General features: G+C 36.9%; 1 protein-coding gene and 1 long non-coding RNA gene across 2 annotated transcripts; one reads left to right on the forward strand and one right to left on the reverse strand.

The window, feature by feature from the left end:
- Positions 1 to 5,476: 5,476 nt before the first annotated feature.
- Positions 5,477 to 7,209, reverse strand: LOC101738543 (protein CutA homolog). Its single transcript, XM_038012991.2, has 3 exons — positions 7,031 to 7,209; positions 6,584 to 6,741; positions 5,477 to 5,696 (listed from the first exon to the last, which is right to left on the reverse strand). Exons 1-3 carry the CDS (start codon positions 7,137 to 7,139, stop codon positions 5,538 to 5,540), a joined length of 426 nt encoding a protein of 141 aa, XP_037868919.1. The 5' UTR covers positions 7,140 to 7,209; the 3' UTR covers positions 5,477 to 5,537.
- A 2,325-nt stretch (positions 7,210 to 9,534) lies between these two features.
- LOC119628909 (uncharacterized) lies at positions 9,535 to 10,879 on the forward strand. Its single transcript, XR_005245033.2, has 2 exons — positions 9,535 to 9,788; positions 10,674 to 10,879. It is a non-coding gene; the product is annotated as an uncharacterized LOC119628909 (long non-coding RNA).
- The last annotated feature ends 5,556 nt before the right edge of the window (positions 10,880 to 16,435 follow it).

Genomic DNA, 16,435 nt, shown 5'->3' on the forward strand with positions numbered 1-16,435 from the left:
CTCTTAAGGCGCGTTGACGTAACCTTCAGTCCGAACTATTATATATTTATGATGTGAACGTTTGTATAATAGCCGGCAAACTTCTTGAGCATTTGTTGACGTAGTGGGGGTATGTTTGCGCATGGTACACTCACGTGCAAAAACATTATTTACTCTGCGTCATAATGCAATTAAATTATTAAAATCAACATATGTATTTATTTATATATTTATTAGAACATCAACAAAAAATATAGGTTAATAATTATAATAATTTAATCTTGGGGTAAAATAGATATTCCTTCTATTAAGTCAAAACTAGAGCTGTTGCCAGGTCTTCGTTTAGTTGAAGCGAAGCTGGTATTTGTAATTTTTTTTCGTTATCATAATCTTGACCATTATCATCATCACTGTTTTCATCACCCGAGTCGCCATCATCGTGATAAGTCGACATAGGGCTCATCGGTGTAGTTTACGACTCGGTCGGTTCGATCTTCTTTTTTGTCTATAATTAATTATTTTTTGAAGATATTCGATTCGTAGTAATCGAATGTTACTTTTTTCAATTACCAGCTTCCGATTATTTTCTGTTTTTTTTTTTCCATCTAAAGCCTATCTCTTTCATAATTCGTCGTAAACTTCATTCCTTGCCATTAAAATGTATATCTTCTTTAAAATTTTCGAAGCCTTTCTACGGTACGGAGTTTCGCTGCTTGTTATGTAGTTATTATGATTACATCTTTTTATTACAGATTGAACGAAACTATCCATTCCGGTAACTTTCTTCTTCCCTGATCTTTTCTTACCCGGAGCCCCAAGCACGATGAGCAAGCCAGAGCCTTTAGCTTCGTTAATAATGCACCTAACAGTACTCACTGATGTTTTTGTTGCTTCCGAAGTCTGTTTTACTTTTTCCATAATATCATTCTTCCCCTGTTTTATAATGAAGCAATATACGTCGTACACAATTTTTCTACCCTTTCTTTTGAATACTACACCAGTTTGTCGCGGCATAGTGTATTTTTTATAAAAAATCAACAAACACTCAATCATAACAAAATATAACTTAACGATTAATAACGATAGACTTTTCACTGTACGCAAGCGTACTTTTGGGAGCAAGCGGAACGAAGGCGCGGTGCGGGACGCAAGGTTCGACTGATCTACCAATAACGCGCTCGATACGATTTCCCCTGCCGTCGCGCCTCACCCTCACCACCAAAGTGATCTAAAATTCGGTTCTGCGCAGTCAAGGTCATTTGCTCACGATGTTTGCCGGTTACTATACCCGGTTTGTATAATTTATAAGTGTTTGCTTGACAGGTGAAGTTTCAACGTTTCTATTTTTAACTGATTTCAAGAAAAGGAGGAGGTTCTCGATTTGGCTGTTTTTAAGATTTTATAAAGAATTTTCTTCGACTATATTGATGATATTCTCATTCTCATTCTAAATTACCTCATTTCTTTATTTTTTTAGGTCACATGTATCTACTTATGTAATTAGCGGTGATTGTGACATAGCCATCTTAGAACACAAGAAATTTGACAGACGCCTTACATTTTCAAGATACATATTCCGAACAACATTAGGACCGGCGGTGTATCGAACAATTTCACCCGCTCGGTGGAAGACTTCGTCGTGATTTCCCAAACTGATCTTTATGTCTAGAATTATAACTACTTTTATTTAAGGCTTCATCTTGCGTTTTTTATTGTCATATATTATTTGTGACGTTTAGAAGAGTTGTGGTTGGCAAGGTAGAAGGGAAAAGACCCGTCGGCCGGCCACCAAACCGGTGGTCGGATCAGATAACTGCGCTCACTGGACTCTCTGTTGCGAACGATGAAAGAAGCCGAAACCCGAAGCAAATGGAAGCTGATGGTACAAAGAGCCACGAAGGGCTTTCAGGGACACGACCTTCAGTAACGAAGTATTCGACTAAGAAGAAGAAGAAGAAGAATAGGTACTTTACAGTTTCCGCGTCACGGAATGATGTCAGTCGTAAAATATGGAGTTTTAATTATGACCATGACTTAAAAACACTGAATTACTCGAATGTCCGGAGGTTTTAACCAGTAACCGTTTAAGCCATATCGATGAAAGAACCAAGATGAACTGTGCAGTGAGCTGGTATGAAATATATCATGTAAAATTTTAGGGGCCAGGCAAATGGGTGTCCGATAATTTAACTCTAGTGATCTTATGTGACATATTTATTTATTTCTTTCTTAGATGGTTGGACGAGCTCACAGTCCACCTGGAGTTAAGTGGGTACTGGAGCCCATAGACATCTACAACGTAAATGCGCCACCCATCTTGAGATATAAGTTCTAAGACCTCAAGTATAGTTACAATGTCTGCCCCACCCTTCAAACCGAAACGCATTACTACTTCACGGCAGAAATAGGCAGGGTGGTGGTACCTACCCGTGCGGACTGACAAGAGGTCCTACCATCAGTAATGTCATAACCAATATCTCCAAACACCGTCCGCGTGGTTCCTTTTTTTTTTCGGGCACGGGGCCCACCCTTCTACGAGCTATCCGCACCTAGACACGCGGGTATGTGAAACTTGACGGTCGGCTCATGTTTGAATCAGGATATTTTTAGGGCCTTACGTCCGCGTGGATCCTGCATTAGCTATAAAAAATTGGTCCGGATAACTTTGCCCACGATGTCCATTCTTCTCACACGCACAAACTATGTGATGCATAGTTTCGATCTTCTCCATGCAACAACGTTTATTTTGTGAGTCTGATTCATCTTAATCTGGTGCTCTACAGCACCTTACGTCTTATGTCTTAGCTGACTTCCACTAAGCCTTCCGGATTTTCCTATGTTAATTATGTCCGTCAAACTTTCTACTTTTATTCTCCCGTAGATTGGTAAATGACTTAACGACCCGCTTTGTTAGTTTGCTATCGAAGCCCCATGGGTATCGGAACCCGAATACCGCCACCCACCATGAGACAAGAGATCGAAATACCGGTTACAAAATTAAATAATGAACGGGTCGCTTACGGCCTCAAACTAGGTTCCGCCCTACTACGAGAACCAGAGACTGTTAAACATACATGCATACAGGTATTTGAAATATAAAAAAGCTGACACAAATATTTGTCCGAAGTGGGACTACGACCCTCGGCCCAGTAGCATGGGCGCTAACAACATCATCATCGAGTCAGACAAATATTGTTGCGAGCTTTATTTTATCACTACAGTCCCACACTTCAAACAGAAACGAATGAGATGAGATGAAATCGCTGCAGAGATGAGCGGATGGTGGTGCCTATACGCGCGGGCTTAATAAACGTTTTCCCACTAGTAAGAACCACTTGGAAATCACTATTCTGGTAAAGACGCTCACTTTGCACTGCAGGAAGACTTGTTTCTCATAAGATAATGGTTAATTGTTAGCGGTGCATATAAGTCTAAGGAATGCTATTAGCTTAGCCAAGCTTTTTCTTATCGTTATGTATGTTTTTGCGGCCTTGATGATGCACTGATGAGTGGTTGATGGGCATCGACAATCACAACCGCTGTCTAGGAACACATCAAGCGGTGACGAAACTACCAACAATTAATTTAGTGAAATATGTTAAGGTCCTCAACTCAATCAGGTGGTAAGTTTTTTTTTATTGCCTTTGTAGGCAAACGTGCATACGGCCCACCTGATGGTGAGTGGTTACCGTCGCTCATAGACTTCAGCAATGCCAGGGGCAGAGCCAAGCCGCTGCCTACTAACGTGGTACGTGTTGGTTGGGAGTTCACGTTCCTGAATATGAAGAGCAATCAACAATTTTACGTACAAATAATCACAAAGTAATGGTCATTTTGTAGGGGAATGATACCCCGCCCCGCTTAGCTTACTATGCATTTATAGTAATGAGCAACATACGTTAGTCAGTCAGTGGTCAACGTGCGGCGATCCACCGCGGTCGCTGACGCGAATAAACATGCAATTATAAGTAATGTTTTATTGACCGCTCCGATGAGGTTTATGGAGGACAACACGCAACAAACAACCAACGCACACGCATCCTCCTCCTTCATCTCGCAATAAACCTCACACTGGTGACCCCGACGTGATATGCTTAATACTTCGACAAAGCGACGCGTTGACCCCCTTATTATGGCCGTCGCTGATTATATATCCGACCCAGGCGATGGGCCAACGTAAAGCCGCCTTCACCTGAAGCATCTTGGATCCCCCGGATCCACTCTCGGTACTTTATGGCTCTTCAAACACCGGTCACGGGCCTTGTCGAACTTGTCGATTAAGACGAACAGTTCGACAAACGAACCCACAGACATAACTCACTAAGTTCTTCGTTTGATCTTCTCAGTGTGTCGCGATTCAGATCTGGTGGTAGATTATGCGAGGCACTGCTCTCGTTAGCGCCAGCGTTAGCACTCTTAGTTTGAGCCCCGTGAGCTCACCTACCAGACTTAGCGTAACTGGAACAGCCCCTCAGGTATAAGGGGTATAAGGTATAAGGAAGGAAGGTATAAAGTATAAGGTAACAATACCAATTAATAGGTACGGAAAAAAATTCTATATGCTCAATCGTATAAATACAGTGTTCGTTTGGCAGTAAATCAATGTCCATGATTCGATATGTTATCGTTCTATTAACAAACCATGCACTAAGTCCCTACTTCTATTAGATGTACGTGGATCTATGTGATTTGGTTCGATTCCATCGTTTTTCCTCAGAACAATAAGTACATTGAGAGTGAAACCTAAAAAAATGTTTGCCGGTCTACAAGTTGATGCAAATACTTAATAGTTAAGTACCACTTTCTCTCTTTCACTTCCTGAGAGCTATTGACGAGTTTGAGGTATGAACAATATTTATTTTCATGTGTCAATAACAGTGGGTAGGTAGCTAACTATCCATAAACATTGGTACAGTAAGGCTATTGTTGTACCTACTTCAGTTGAATAGCTCATGCCCGATCTATTTTAGGAGCTACCGGCATCCTGAAACAACGATTACCCTGCCACATTGGATTTAGATTTCATAATAAAAGTTGTTCTGGGTGCTGGACCAGCAAAGTTGCTTCTAACCAAAAAAATTGCAAGATAGTGATACCTGACCCACACTGACCAATGCAGTCATCATAGTGTGAAAAATAATGATCAACTAGTCTCATAATTCTATTAGCATCTAACTCAATAAATAAACATCTAAAATTCATTTTATTGCATAATACAGTTCACCACTAGTGTTTTAATTAGAGATAGTCACATACTTGTATTTTTTTGGCTTTAATAGGTGGACAAGCTCACGGTCTGCCTGGTGTTAAGAAGTATCTGGAACCTTTTATACTGCTTCACGGAAGAAACAGGCAGGGTGGGGTACCAACAGTTTTCTAACCTATTGTCTCGAATTTCTGATTAAATAGAGTTTGGTTAGTTCATACAACTTTCTGATAAGCTAAAGCTCGAAGTTCTAATATAGCTGAGATCGGATGACAGTATACTAAAATGCCATTAAGTATTTAACTATAATTTTTATTCTTAAAACACATTAACAATTAATTAATCTTTATTCTCATTCTGGCACAATATCTCCAATCCATTTCAGGTATGGTGGATTACCGTTCTTTATGGGTACCGATATAACCTCGCATACTTCGTATGGATGATTGGAGCGTACATACTCTGTTAGTTTATCAACTTGAGATGTACGAGTTTTTATCATAAGTAAGGTCTGAAAATAAAACAGTTTCGATGTCAATTTCGTGAATTAAACCAAAGCTATTCGAAAGCAAAAAATGAAAAAAATATTTTCTAAAAACACACGAAAACAACTTAAAAAAGTTATGGGTTCTTCTATGAAGCGAGCTAGTGTGTTTTTAGTTTGTCATAATTTAAAACTTAATATTATGTAGTCTTGTACCTGTAGTTAGGCACAGCTCTTTCTACAGTCAAATATCTGTGTGATCTACTATCAAGGGAATGACAATGATAATACAATAGGGGTTGAACTTGAAAGTCTCAAGATCGGTAACCACATTTTGCTAATTGTAATGAATTCTGAGAGTTTAACACTAATCCTAAGAACTGTTCTTGTATGCATACTGTACTGTATTGACTGTACTTGGTCAAATGAATATATATCTTTATTTTTCGCAATAATGAAATAACACTTTTTTTAAACATATTATTATCCGCAACACGCTTCTTCGCAAATTGACTTGTAATTAAAAAAGTTATCAATTTTATTATTATAACTGCCTTTTTTTTCTTAAAAAGGGAAGGTATATCTAGTAGTACATAAGTGAAGTAAGCATATTCTACAAATTGTATTTCTTGAATAGGGTATTATAACATTTAAATCTTTTACAAACATATGAAAATGGTCAATGTGACCAGTAATGTTAGATTTAATGATAAAGTAATAGAATGATCAGCATTAGCTTAAATGAGACTATATCCTTTTTAAAGTAAATACAATGCCAGTAAAAAAGTTTAAAAAAAAAACAATTTTATAGTGTTATTGTTAAAGTTATTCACAATCCATTACTTCTGATATAGACTGTGGCTAGAATGTTAGTATAAATTTATTTATTGGTATTTTGGAGAAACATATGTAACCTCTTTATCTTCATTAATTTCATTTTTCCACTCATAAATAGATGTTATTCCGGGAATGGAGTTTACACAGGCAGCAAGCTTATTCTTCACCAGACCATGACCTATAGTTCTTCCAACTTCATCATTGGGTACTGTCACATATACCACCGAATATTTGTCTAAAAAATTAATGTGATGCAAAATGTTCTTAAACATATGAAAACAATGCAATCTAGTTATTAATGATGGACTTTTCAACGGTTTAAGTATTAATTTTACTTAGGAAATTGGTGTTGATATTTTCCTTAATTTAGTTTAATTCCTCATATTACTTCCCCTATTTGGTAAATCTTTGAAGTCAATCATAGTTATTGTTTAAGTATGTAAGGATATAAATGTTAATGTAGGTAATTATAAATTTTAGTTGTACTTTTGACGAATCAAATAAAGAATTATTTCATGATTTACCACTATCAACACTTCCAGAAGACATATTTGTTTGACTATAAACAAAACAAGGCCTCACTATTGATAGATAAAAAGTTAAAACAGTTTTCCTGTTTAAAGAAATCAGCATGTTATTTACTAGATATTGACTTTTATGACTAGAGAGAGAGAGAGAATAACATTATTGTATGAGTTTTTGACATTGGCAATCATTCAGGCAAGGCATATGGAACTTATGTACATAGGTACCTCGTACGGTACTGATAAAGTACCGGTAAAATGGGGCGTTTAGGGATTGAGAGGCGAATCGGGAAAAAACCGGGAAAATCTTTCGACGCTGAATATAAGTTTTATATTCGTTGCAAAATCTTCCATTTTTTGTAGTTTAATAGTAGAATGTTGAAAGTTCACAAAACAACTCTGAATATGCATGATAATAGCTGCTAACTTATAAAAAATCGCGTTTCAAATTAACTTCCTGTGGTGGTAATTATTTGAGTGCTAGAAACTTTGCTCTCTTTTATTTATTTGATAATAATAGAAGACGACTATGATTTATAAACGTTATTTAGTGTTTGAACCAGCATATATATTAAAGGTAAGTCTCAGTTGTTATTGGTTTTAATGTATTTGATTAAATAAAAATACATGTAAAAATCTGTTGTTTTTGGGGATATTAGGGACGTCTTAGGTACAAATAACAACGAAAAAGGGGTCAATTGGGATGAGAATACGTGAAATGGAAACGACCTAAGTATAAATAGGTACAGGTTTGTAGGGTTGTCTATGTAGTTATAACAAAAAATTTTTAAATTTGTTGTTAAAAATCTGGTTTATTCGAAGCGAAATTGGGAATAAGTCTTTAGTTGAAATAGATAAGCAATTTAATATAAGTAAGTCGATTTTGCAGAGACATGTAACAAGATCAATGAAATCTCAAGGTGGACAAAAATGTCTAAGTAATACTTAATAAAATATTAAATATTTGTTCAGAGTGGGGGTATTCATCTGATTAATCCATGGAATAACCGACACACCTAATCTCTTAACCCAGATAGAAATATCAGCACTGTCGATTGCACCTATAATTGAGGTGATGTCTGCCATGTACTTTTGTCAGTTTTTAATTTTTTTTTATTGATGATCACTTTGTTGGTGCAACTAAATAAATAAATTAATTAAAACTATATATAAAAATAAAAGTAGTGCCAACCCTAGCAAATTTCTCATTTCATCCCAATTAACCGCAATTTTCGGGTAAATAGGGATTACACCTATTTTTGCATTTTTTGCCTAAACTGGGATGCTAGTTGCTTATTTTTAAATTGGACAACAAAGATGCCCCCAAGACTCAATCATTTTGATCCTGATATAGCATTATATACATCAACAACTACCTTAAAATTGCTCATAAAGTTGGAATTTGTCCCTAATCGCCCCATTTTACGGTATTTCTTTCAAGTCATGTTCGTTATTTGAAAGGTCAAATGGAATGAAAACGAAAATAATAAAATACAATTAACGACGAGAGAAAAATAAAACGTTCCCCTTCATCATTTTAGATGAATTAGCTTCATTTGATTCCTTTTCAATACCTCTTTAAAATATAATAATTTAAAATAGACTTGGCTCTGGCTTCTTTAACAATTTATTAGAGGTGACAAAATTTATCTCGATACCTTCGCCTTCTTGTATAGAAAATCAGAATACCGTACCGTTAAATGGGGTAAATAGGGACAAAATCGAACTTCAGATTGAATTTTAAAATAGTTCCAATTAAATAGTCACTGCTCAACCAAAGAAATAAGTTGAGTCTTGAACGTACCTAGGTGATAAAAATCGTTACATTATTTTAATTATTCAATTCAAAGAAATAATCGGAAAAATAATGGCCGTCCCAATTTACCCCGCATTCGGGGTAAATTGACACGGGTAAGGGTTAAATTGGGATATTTGTAAGGGTTGTCAGTTCGCGGTACTGCGATGTATAGGTAGGTAGGTAGGTGCCATACAATTATTTATATGGACCGAAATGATGAATACAATCCATAATTTATGCACAATACACAACATAGTGTAAATTAAGCTGGTTTCTATTCCGAAGCGATGTGACGTGAATGATAATCAACAATACAATGATTAAAAAAAGTATGTGCATGTTATATTTTAGAAAATGATTATTTAATTTCCTTAAAAATCACAACTCTGAAACAAAATCATAAAATAGAATAAAAAATAGAAAACAAAAGGACTGGAAATGCAATAATACAATTTTATTTAATCAACATTTTCAAAATAATCTTTGAGCAAGAGTAAGATATCAGGTGAATAAGATAAAAAAGCAGATTTATCTGATTACTGCCTATAATAACAAAAATAAAAGAAATTCTTTCTAAGCTAAATATTACGGTTTTACATAACAATAAAACCGATATTATGTGCCGAGAAGGAAAACATACAGCATTGTATTATGAAGAAGCAGTGTGTACTTAGCTTAAATTCCTTGTCTATGTCCAACCGTCAATTTAGTTCCATCTTTAGCCGCTAGGTGCTGCCAGCAAGTATAAAGGAAGCGCAGCCATCTTTGATCTTCATAGTCTTCACCAGGAAGAACTTCCTGCAATGCTGTATGTTTTCCTTCTCGGCACATAATATCGGTTTTATTGTTATGTAAAACCGTAATATTGATGTGCCTTTGGAAAACATACAGCATTGTATTATGAAGACGTGTTTGTTATCTTTTGGTGAAATTATTAAGCACAACGCTATGATGAAATAGGTAAGCTATAATAAAATTATGAAGCGCAATGATAATGTTCATAATTTAAATAATTATTAAATCGAAAAACACAGCTGTTAATTTTCATGTTAATTCAATAATTAAAAAATATTTATAAGTTTGTAATAAACATTTTATCTTGTATATACAAGAAAATGTATAAATTGTATAAATGATGTATATACAACATGAGTAAATGTTTTGAAAAAAAAAGAATCGTGAGGATCTTTAGGAAGTTCTATTATTCGGCAATAATTATTGTAAACCTTTGGATGATTTGCAATTGCCTCTAGAAAGTATTTCGTCCATTGGTTCATTATCAATCCATCTCAGAGGCTACTGCTGATCTACAACTTCTTAGAGATGCGTTGATGCCATTACCTCGTAAGGTTGAACGAAGACCAGTTTCCACTTACAGTACGGTATGCCGCTTTTGTGACAACACACATAGTTAGAAAAAAGTCCTTACGAATCTTACTGGGCATGTCTTTAGTTTCATGTTTAGAAAGCACTTATGCAGATTATTGACGAAAATGGATTTCAATTTTAGACCCAAAGACTGGTATCAGAAAGATGTTTTTTCTCTGTTATCAAAGAAACTGTCTTTAGAAATGTTGAGCAAAGTAAGGTTATTAACTCTGCGTCCAGTAGCCAGCAACATGGTTGTTGGTGTCCTTCAAGCTACCTTGAGGCGTGATCTGGTGGCTGGGTTTGAAGAAAACCAATTTAGAACTATTCTCAGATCTCATGTGAATGGGTCTATACTTAGTAAAGTTGTAATAAGTAGTTGAATTGTGTTTAGTTATTCCGATGGCTTTTTTAGAATAGCAATTTTTATTAGAGAGCTTGAGAATGTTTGCTGTCCTACATGTATGTTGTCCACAGAAAGTCGACAGCGCTGCTTTATGCAGAAGGATTGTTTTACAGGCAAAATTTTCTTTTTGGAAAAGAAAACAGAATTTGGCAACATCTGCAGACTTAGGATCAATTTTAAAACTGTAGCACCATATGCACCATCTTCTAGTTGCTGGTAAGTATGCTGGCAAAGTGGATTGACACCAGCTAATTTTCAATAAATCTTCTCCTGTGTAGACCAGTCTATTATTTGTACAACCCCCCCCCCCCGTTTCTAAGCTTTCAGGGTTAATGTTTACCCTGTGGAGGAGGCAGGTTTTGGATTTCGTGCGAGTTATCTACCGTTCGGGATCTGAGGGCTTGGAAACCCAAATGCTTTCGCTCAGTCTGGAAACACTACCAGGTAGGTTCCCTAGACACTGTTGAAGTGAGTCAGTACTCTGGGGAAAAGGTTGGAGAGGAGGAATTCTCCATGCTAGTTGCATCCTCTACGGTTTGCTGAAGGTATCCAATCTTGGTCGGCGAATGGGTTTATATCCGGATGACCCCACTTTCGAAAAACTTTTGTGGTCACTTGTGGTAAAAAGTGCCATTTCGCAGGTTGATTTCCTCGTGATAGCCTATCGGCTACGATGTTGTATCTCCCCGAGAGATTATAAGCTGACAGTTATCTTGAACTTATCGCTTAGTTTAAAAATCGAAGGTCAACCGCTAGTGAAATGCTTTCAGATTCATTTTGATTGTCACTACCATTGCAAATAGCTCTTTTGTGGTTGAGCCGTTTCAGTTGTTGAGCTGACCATAGACAGGACGTTAATATTTTGTCTAATTGTAACCCCTACCCATATCCGAAGCTTCCGTTGCCAGGAAATGGTTGGTTTTGTGTCTCGGCAATGTTTGACATGTGGCTCCGCGTCAGCACTGCATTTGTAACCCGTACACATGTCCGAAGCTTCCGTTGCCAGGAAATGGTTGGTTTTGTGTATCGGCAATGTCTGACATGTGGCTCCGCGTCAGCACTGCATTTAATTGTTAACACATGCAGGATGGCCTGTTTTTTACGGGGGTGTTTTTTCTTGAAACTTCGCAAGAAAATTTGCAAATTAACATAGAGTGATGTAATTCCGTCAGAGTTTGAGCTAGAATGTTGTCGAGTGGCCACTTTATTTCTCGCAATTTTTCATCGAATCCCTAGCCATGTCATCTCTTGAACCAGTGTACTAATTGATTTTTTGTAAGGCTGACTTGGCAGCCCAAATAATCAAAGAGCTTCACAGCTTATGTGGCCTGAAGACTCAACTTGGACTTCTTTTGATGGACCAGGAGGGACTTGCGTAGGTAGGATAACACTCAACATCCCTTTGCACGCAATGTTTCCGTGACTGAGCATGCTATGCAAGCAAAAAAGGTGTATTTGTCTTCATGGACCAAGAGAAAGTCGCGTAGGTAGGTTAACATTTGACTTCCCTATGTACGTAAGGTCTTCGCGACCGAGCATGCTATGGGAGCAAAAAAGTTTATTTGTCTTGGTGAAACAAGATCAAGTCGTGTAGGTAAGCTAGCACTTCGACTTTGCACGCAATGTCTCCGCGACCGAGCATGCTATGGAAGCAAAAAGGTGTATTTGTCGTCAAGGACCAAGAGAAAGTCGCGTAGGTACGTTAACATTTGACTTCCCTATGTACGCAAGGTCTCCGCGACCGAGCATGCTATGGGAACAAAAACGTTTATTTATCTTGGTGAAACAAGATTAAGTCGTGTAGGTAAGCTAGCACTCTACTTAATGGAAATTGACATGCCAGTCCAGATAATCCAAAATCTTCACGGCTTCTGCAGCCTGAAGTTTCAACTTGGATTTGTCTTGGTCGACCAAAAGGAAGTCTAGGTAGACTAGCACTCGAGTTCCTTTTGCACGCAAGGTCTCTGCGACCCAGCATGTTATGGAAGCAAAAAAGGTTAATCCAAAAGCTTCACAGCTTCTGCAGCCTGAAGTTTCAACTTGGATTTGTCTTGGTCGACCAAAAAGGAAGTCGTCTAGTAGACACTAGCACTCGAGTTCCCTTTGCACGCAAGGTCTCTGCGACCCGCATGTTATAGAAGCAAAAAGGTGTGGCTCTGAAGCCAGACCGAAGGGTAGGCATGTCATTTCATACTAACTCCTAAGAAGGTACCGATTCCTTCCTGAAGGTACTGATACTGGTACCTTGGTACTGATCCTCAAGAAGTATCGACGAAATTTTGCGACCGATACTAGAAAAATATTCCTGAGAAATGTTCAATTTTATCATCCAGTCCCCTGGGTGGAGAAAGTTTGGTACCGAGGTGTCCGAAAACAGAGGTGTTTTATCTTTACGACCTTGTTCAACTCTCGAAAATCGAAAATTGGACGCATTGATCCGTCGCTTTTCTTCCGCAGAAAAAACCATTTTTTTTTTTTTTTTTTTTACTGTATTTGGTAATCATACATGGTTTACAAATTATTACAATTTTGGTGGCACTCAGTGCCTCCCGTCGGTGTCTTCAATTGCCCCCTCTGGATTGTGCCAGATGTTACAGACTATAATTGTTTATAATGTTTGGCTTGCCTTTTGTACGAGGTTGTGACAAATAGGATTGTAGCCCTCCGAGTGACTGAATAGATTTCAATTTAGTATTATCAAACAAAAATTCCTCAATGAGTGGTGCGTTGGCAACAGGATACTTTGTTAGAGATCACGGAAATTAAACTTTGACGTCTTATTTTTATCCATACGGCCCTTTTTTCCGCATACAATTTAAGACGCTTTTACGGATAACTTGTACGACGATTTGCCAAAGTTTTCAGTAATTATGTTACAAAGATTATTAGTTTAAATCTGTTGTGTTTTTGTCAAAATTTCCGTATTGACGAGATCAATTTGTTTACAACAATTTTCGTTACATTCAATTGTTACACACAGTTGATGCATTATTAGATTTACAACGTCACTGACCTGGTGGGATAACGAGCCGATTCGAAGATCAACCGTTACCTTTGAATCCCGTCGTTTCTTACGCAGAGACTCCTTTTGTTCTTTTTCGCTTGACGAGCTGTTCGAACGCGAGGCGTCTCCATCGCGTCTCGCCTGGACATCTTCCCTCTCGGAAATTATGGAGCTTGACTCAACATCACCTCCAACAGATGACGCGTGATTCATGGCGTCCGATGATAGGATTGGTAAATAATACTCGTAATGATTGCAAAATAACACTCATAGAAACACAAAATAAATATTTTTTGCAATTAATAAAAAGTCGAATAAATATTTGTGGATTTGCGACTTCACAGTACGAAAGTACACAACGCTATGAAGATCAAAGATGGCTGCGCTTCCTTTATACTTGCTGGCAGCACCTAGCGGCTAAAGATGGAACTAAATTGACGGTTGGACATAGACAAGGAATTTAAGCTAAGTACACACTGCTTCTTCATAATACAATGCTGTATGTTTTCCAAAGGCACATCAATAACTAAACTCAATTAATTCACTCACTCATATTTGGAACCTAGATATCTCGGATTTTTAATTAATGTTACATTTAAAATCTGAGGCCAGTTTTTATTTGTCTGTGCGTTGTGAATGTTAAAAAAATCATGTTTCGACGCGTGAATAGATTCTGAAATAACAAAAGTTTTGATTCGTTTGAGTTCTTTTTAATTTTTAATTTTATTTTATTGCTATAAAGGACATACGACCGGGCAGATATTACAAGGTAAATGTCGCGAAAAAATGTAATTATATATATACTTTTCTTTTACCTATAGTACTTACATAAACTAACTGATAAACACATTAACCTTCTTTACATCACGCAATTGAGTGATAGTATAGGCTAAAAAATCTATTATAAGATATCAGTGACAACCCTAACAAGCCATCCCTATTTTGTCTTTTGGCGTTCCAACTTTGTGTTTTCTCGTCCCTAATTTTTCCAGTCTCGTTCCAAATTACCCCACATACGTCCCAATTTTCCCCAAAAAGAAAGGAAAAAATATACATTTTTTATTTTGTCGAAATATTGTATTTAAAATAAGAATATTGCAACTTACCGTTTGTTGTGGTATTTCCAGGTGTATTAAAAACTTATATAAACTGATCTTATTGAAAAAACAACGATAATATTACTTTTTTTAAAAGTTCTTTAAGCTGTTTTAAAACGCACTTTTCAACCACTATTTTCAATTTAATTTGACGAATTTTTGGGACCAACTTAACTCATATTTAGTACTTCCATAGTTAACTTGGTCTTTCTTCTATACATTGATAAATATTAACATAAACAAAATTAGGTAGATTCCGTGCTACAGGTACTTTGAGAATCTTCCGCAGGTTTGTCCCAATTTACCCCAGGATCCCAATTTACCCCATGTCATGGTACTGTATAACTTTTGGCGGGAGCACAAAGTGTCAAGTTGTGTGAAATAGTTTTAGTAGGTAGCTACCGTAACCTACTCAGTACCTAGGTATTTAACAGATCAGATGTTTTGTGTAGATCATTATCTGTTTAGCATGTTTAAAAGTGAACAAGTGTAGAAAAAATAAACAAAATCTCTGGAGTGGCATCTCGGATTTTTGTAAAGTAACAATAAAATTGATATTAAGTAGGTAGGTATGTATGTACGGTATAATGCCGGCCACTGACATGCGCGCAAACATTCGTACATTGTACGAATATTTGCGCGCATGTGAAGGGCCGTCAAACATTCATTCGCAAACCTAGCCGCTGTGCAAATGGGTTCGCATACTCAATTTGCGAACCCGTTTGCGCTTCCTCCTACACTTGTTTACGAATGTCTCACGAATTTCTCCTTTTTAATTCGTCAATAGAACATTGAAAAGAAAAAGAGTTTTGAATTCTTTCCCAGACATAATTAACAGCCATGCTGTTTTTATGGGATTTCTTTTCATGAAGATACGCTACACAGTAGACGTCACGAACTATGAAAATGGCGATACGCCCGTTACCTTCGCAGTCGTCGGCGCAACTGGGCAAGTGAATGTGTGGAAGACTACGCGAAGGTTCGAGGTTCGCGCGCATTGATGTCTGTTAAAAAACCGACACAGCTTGGAAAACCACGAATGCAGCGAAAACTTTGCATAATCATTCGCAAATGTCGTCCTACACTTGCGGGTTTGCGTATTCGTGCGCATGTGTGTGACCGGTGTAACATAAAGTAGTAGTAGTTTTATTTTTCCAAATGGAAAGGCAAAGGTATCACACCATACACCCTAATCTTTTTTAAATATATATTTTTATGAAATATGATATTATGAAATGAAATGAAGCTGATTAATTTAATATGAAACATGGCATGGCACGAATTGAAATGAAATGAATTGAAATGAGATGAGATGATATGATATGGGATATTTTTATGAAAAATGATAATATGGAGTGAAATGAAATGAAGAATTTGAGACATTAATCAACTGGGATGCAATTAAATGAAATGAGATGATATGGGATGAAATATAAACTCGGTAAAATGGTGGTCGTGTACTGAGATTTTTTCAGTGGACTTTTTGGAGGATCCCGAGAAGTTACGTCCAACGGCTTTGTGTCATTTTCCCACATTTGTGCACTTTCATAGATACTAAACAGTTAATAAAGCACCGTTATTACACATTTAAACCTGAAGAAACACTAAGTAGACAAAATAAAACAAATCGTACAACTTCACACCTCGCGTTCCCGCCAAAAAGTCCATAGATTATACACATAATATATTTGAAAAAGTCTGTTTAACATAATATGAGTCGTCTATTATCAAA

This window comes from Bombyx mori, chromosome 9 (assembly GCF_030269925.1).
Source record: "Bombyx mori chromosome 9, ASM3026992v2".
Taxonomy (NCBI): Eukaryota; Metazoa; Arthropoda; class Insecta; order Lepidoptera; family Bombycidae; genus Bombyx; species Bombyx mori.

Bases quoted from the DNA above. Each gene is read 5' to 3' on its own strand.
- LOC101738543 (XM_038012991.2), bottom strand. From the start codon at position 7,139: ATGCTGATTTCTTTAAACAGGAAAACTGTTTTAACTTTTTATCTATCA. The intron at 6,742-7,030 runs GTAAATCATGAA...TTAATTTTTTAG, and splicing joins TTCTGGAAGTGTTGATAGTG to ACAAATATTCGGTGGTATAT. The intron at 5,697-6,583 runs GTTACATATGTT...TTTTATTTTCAG, and splicing joins AAATTAATGAAGATAAAGAG to ACCTTACTTATGATAAAAAC.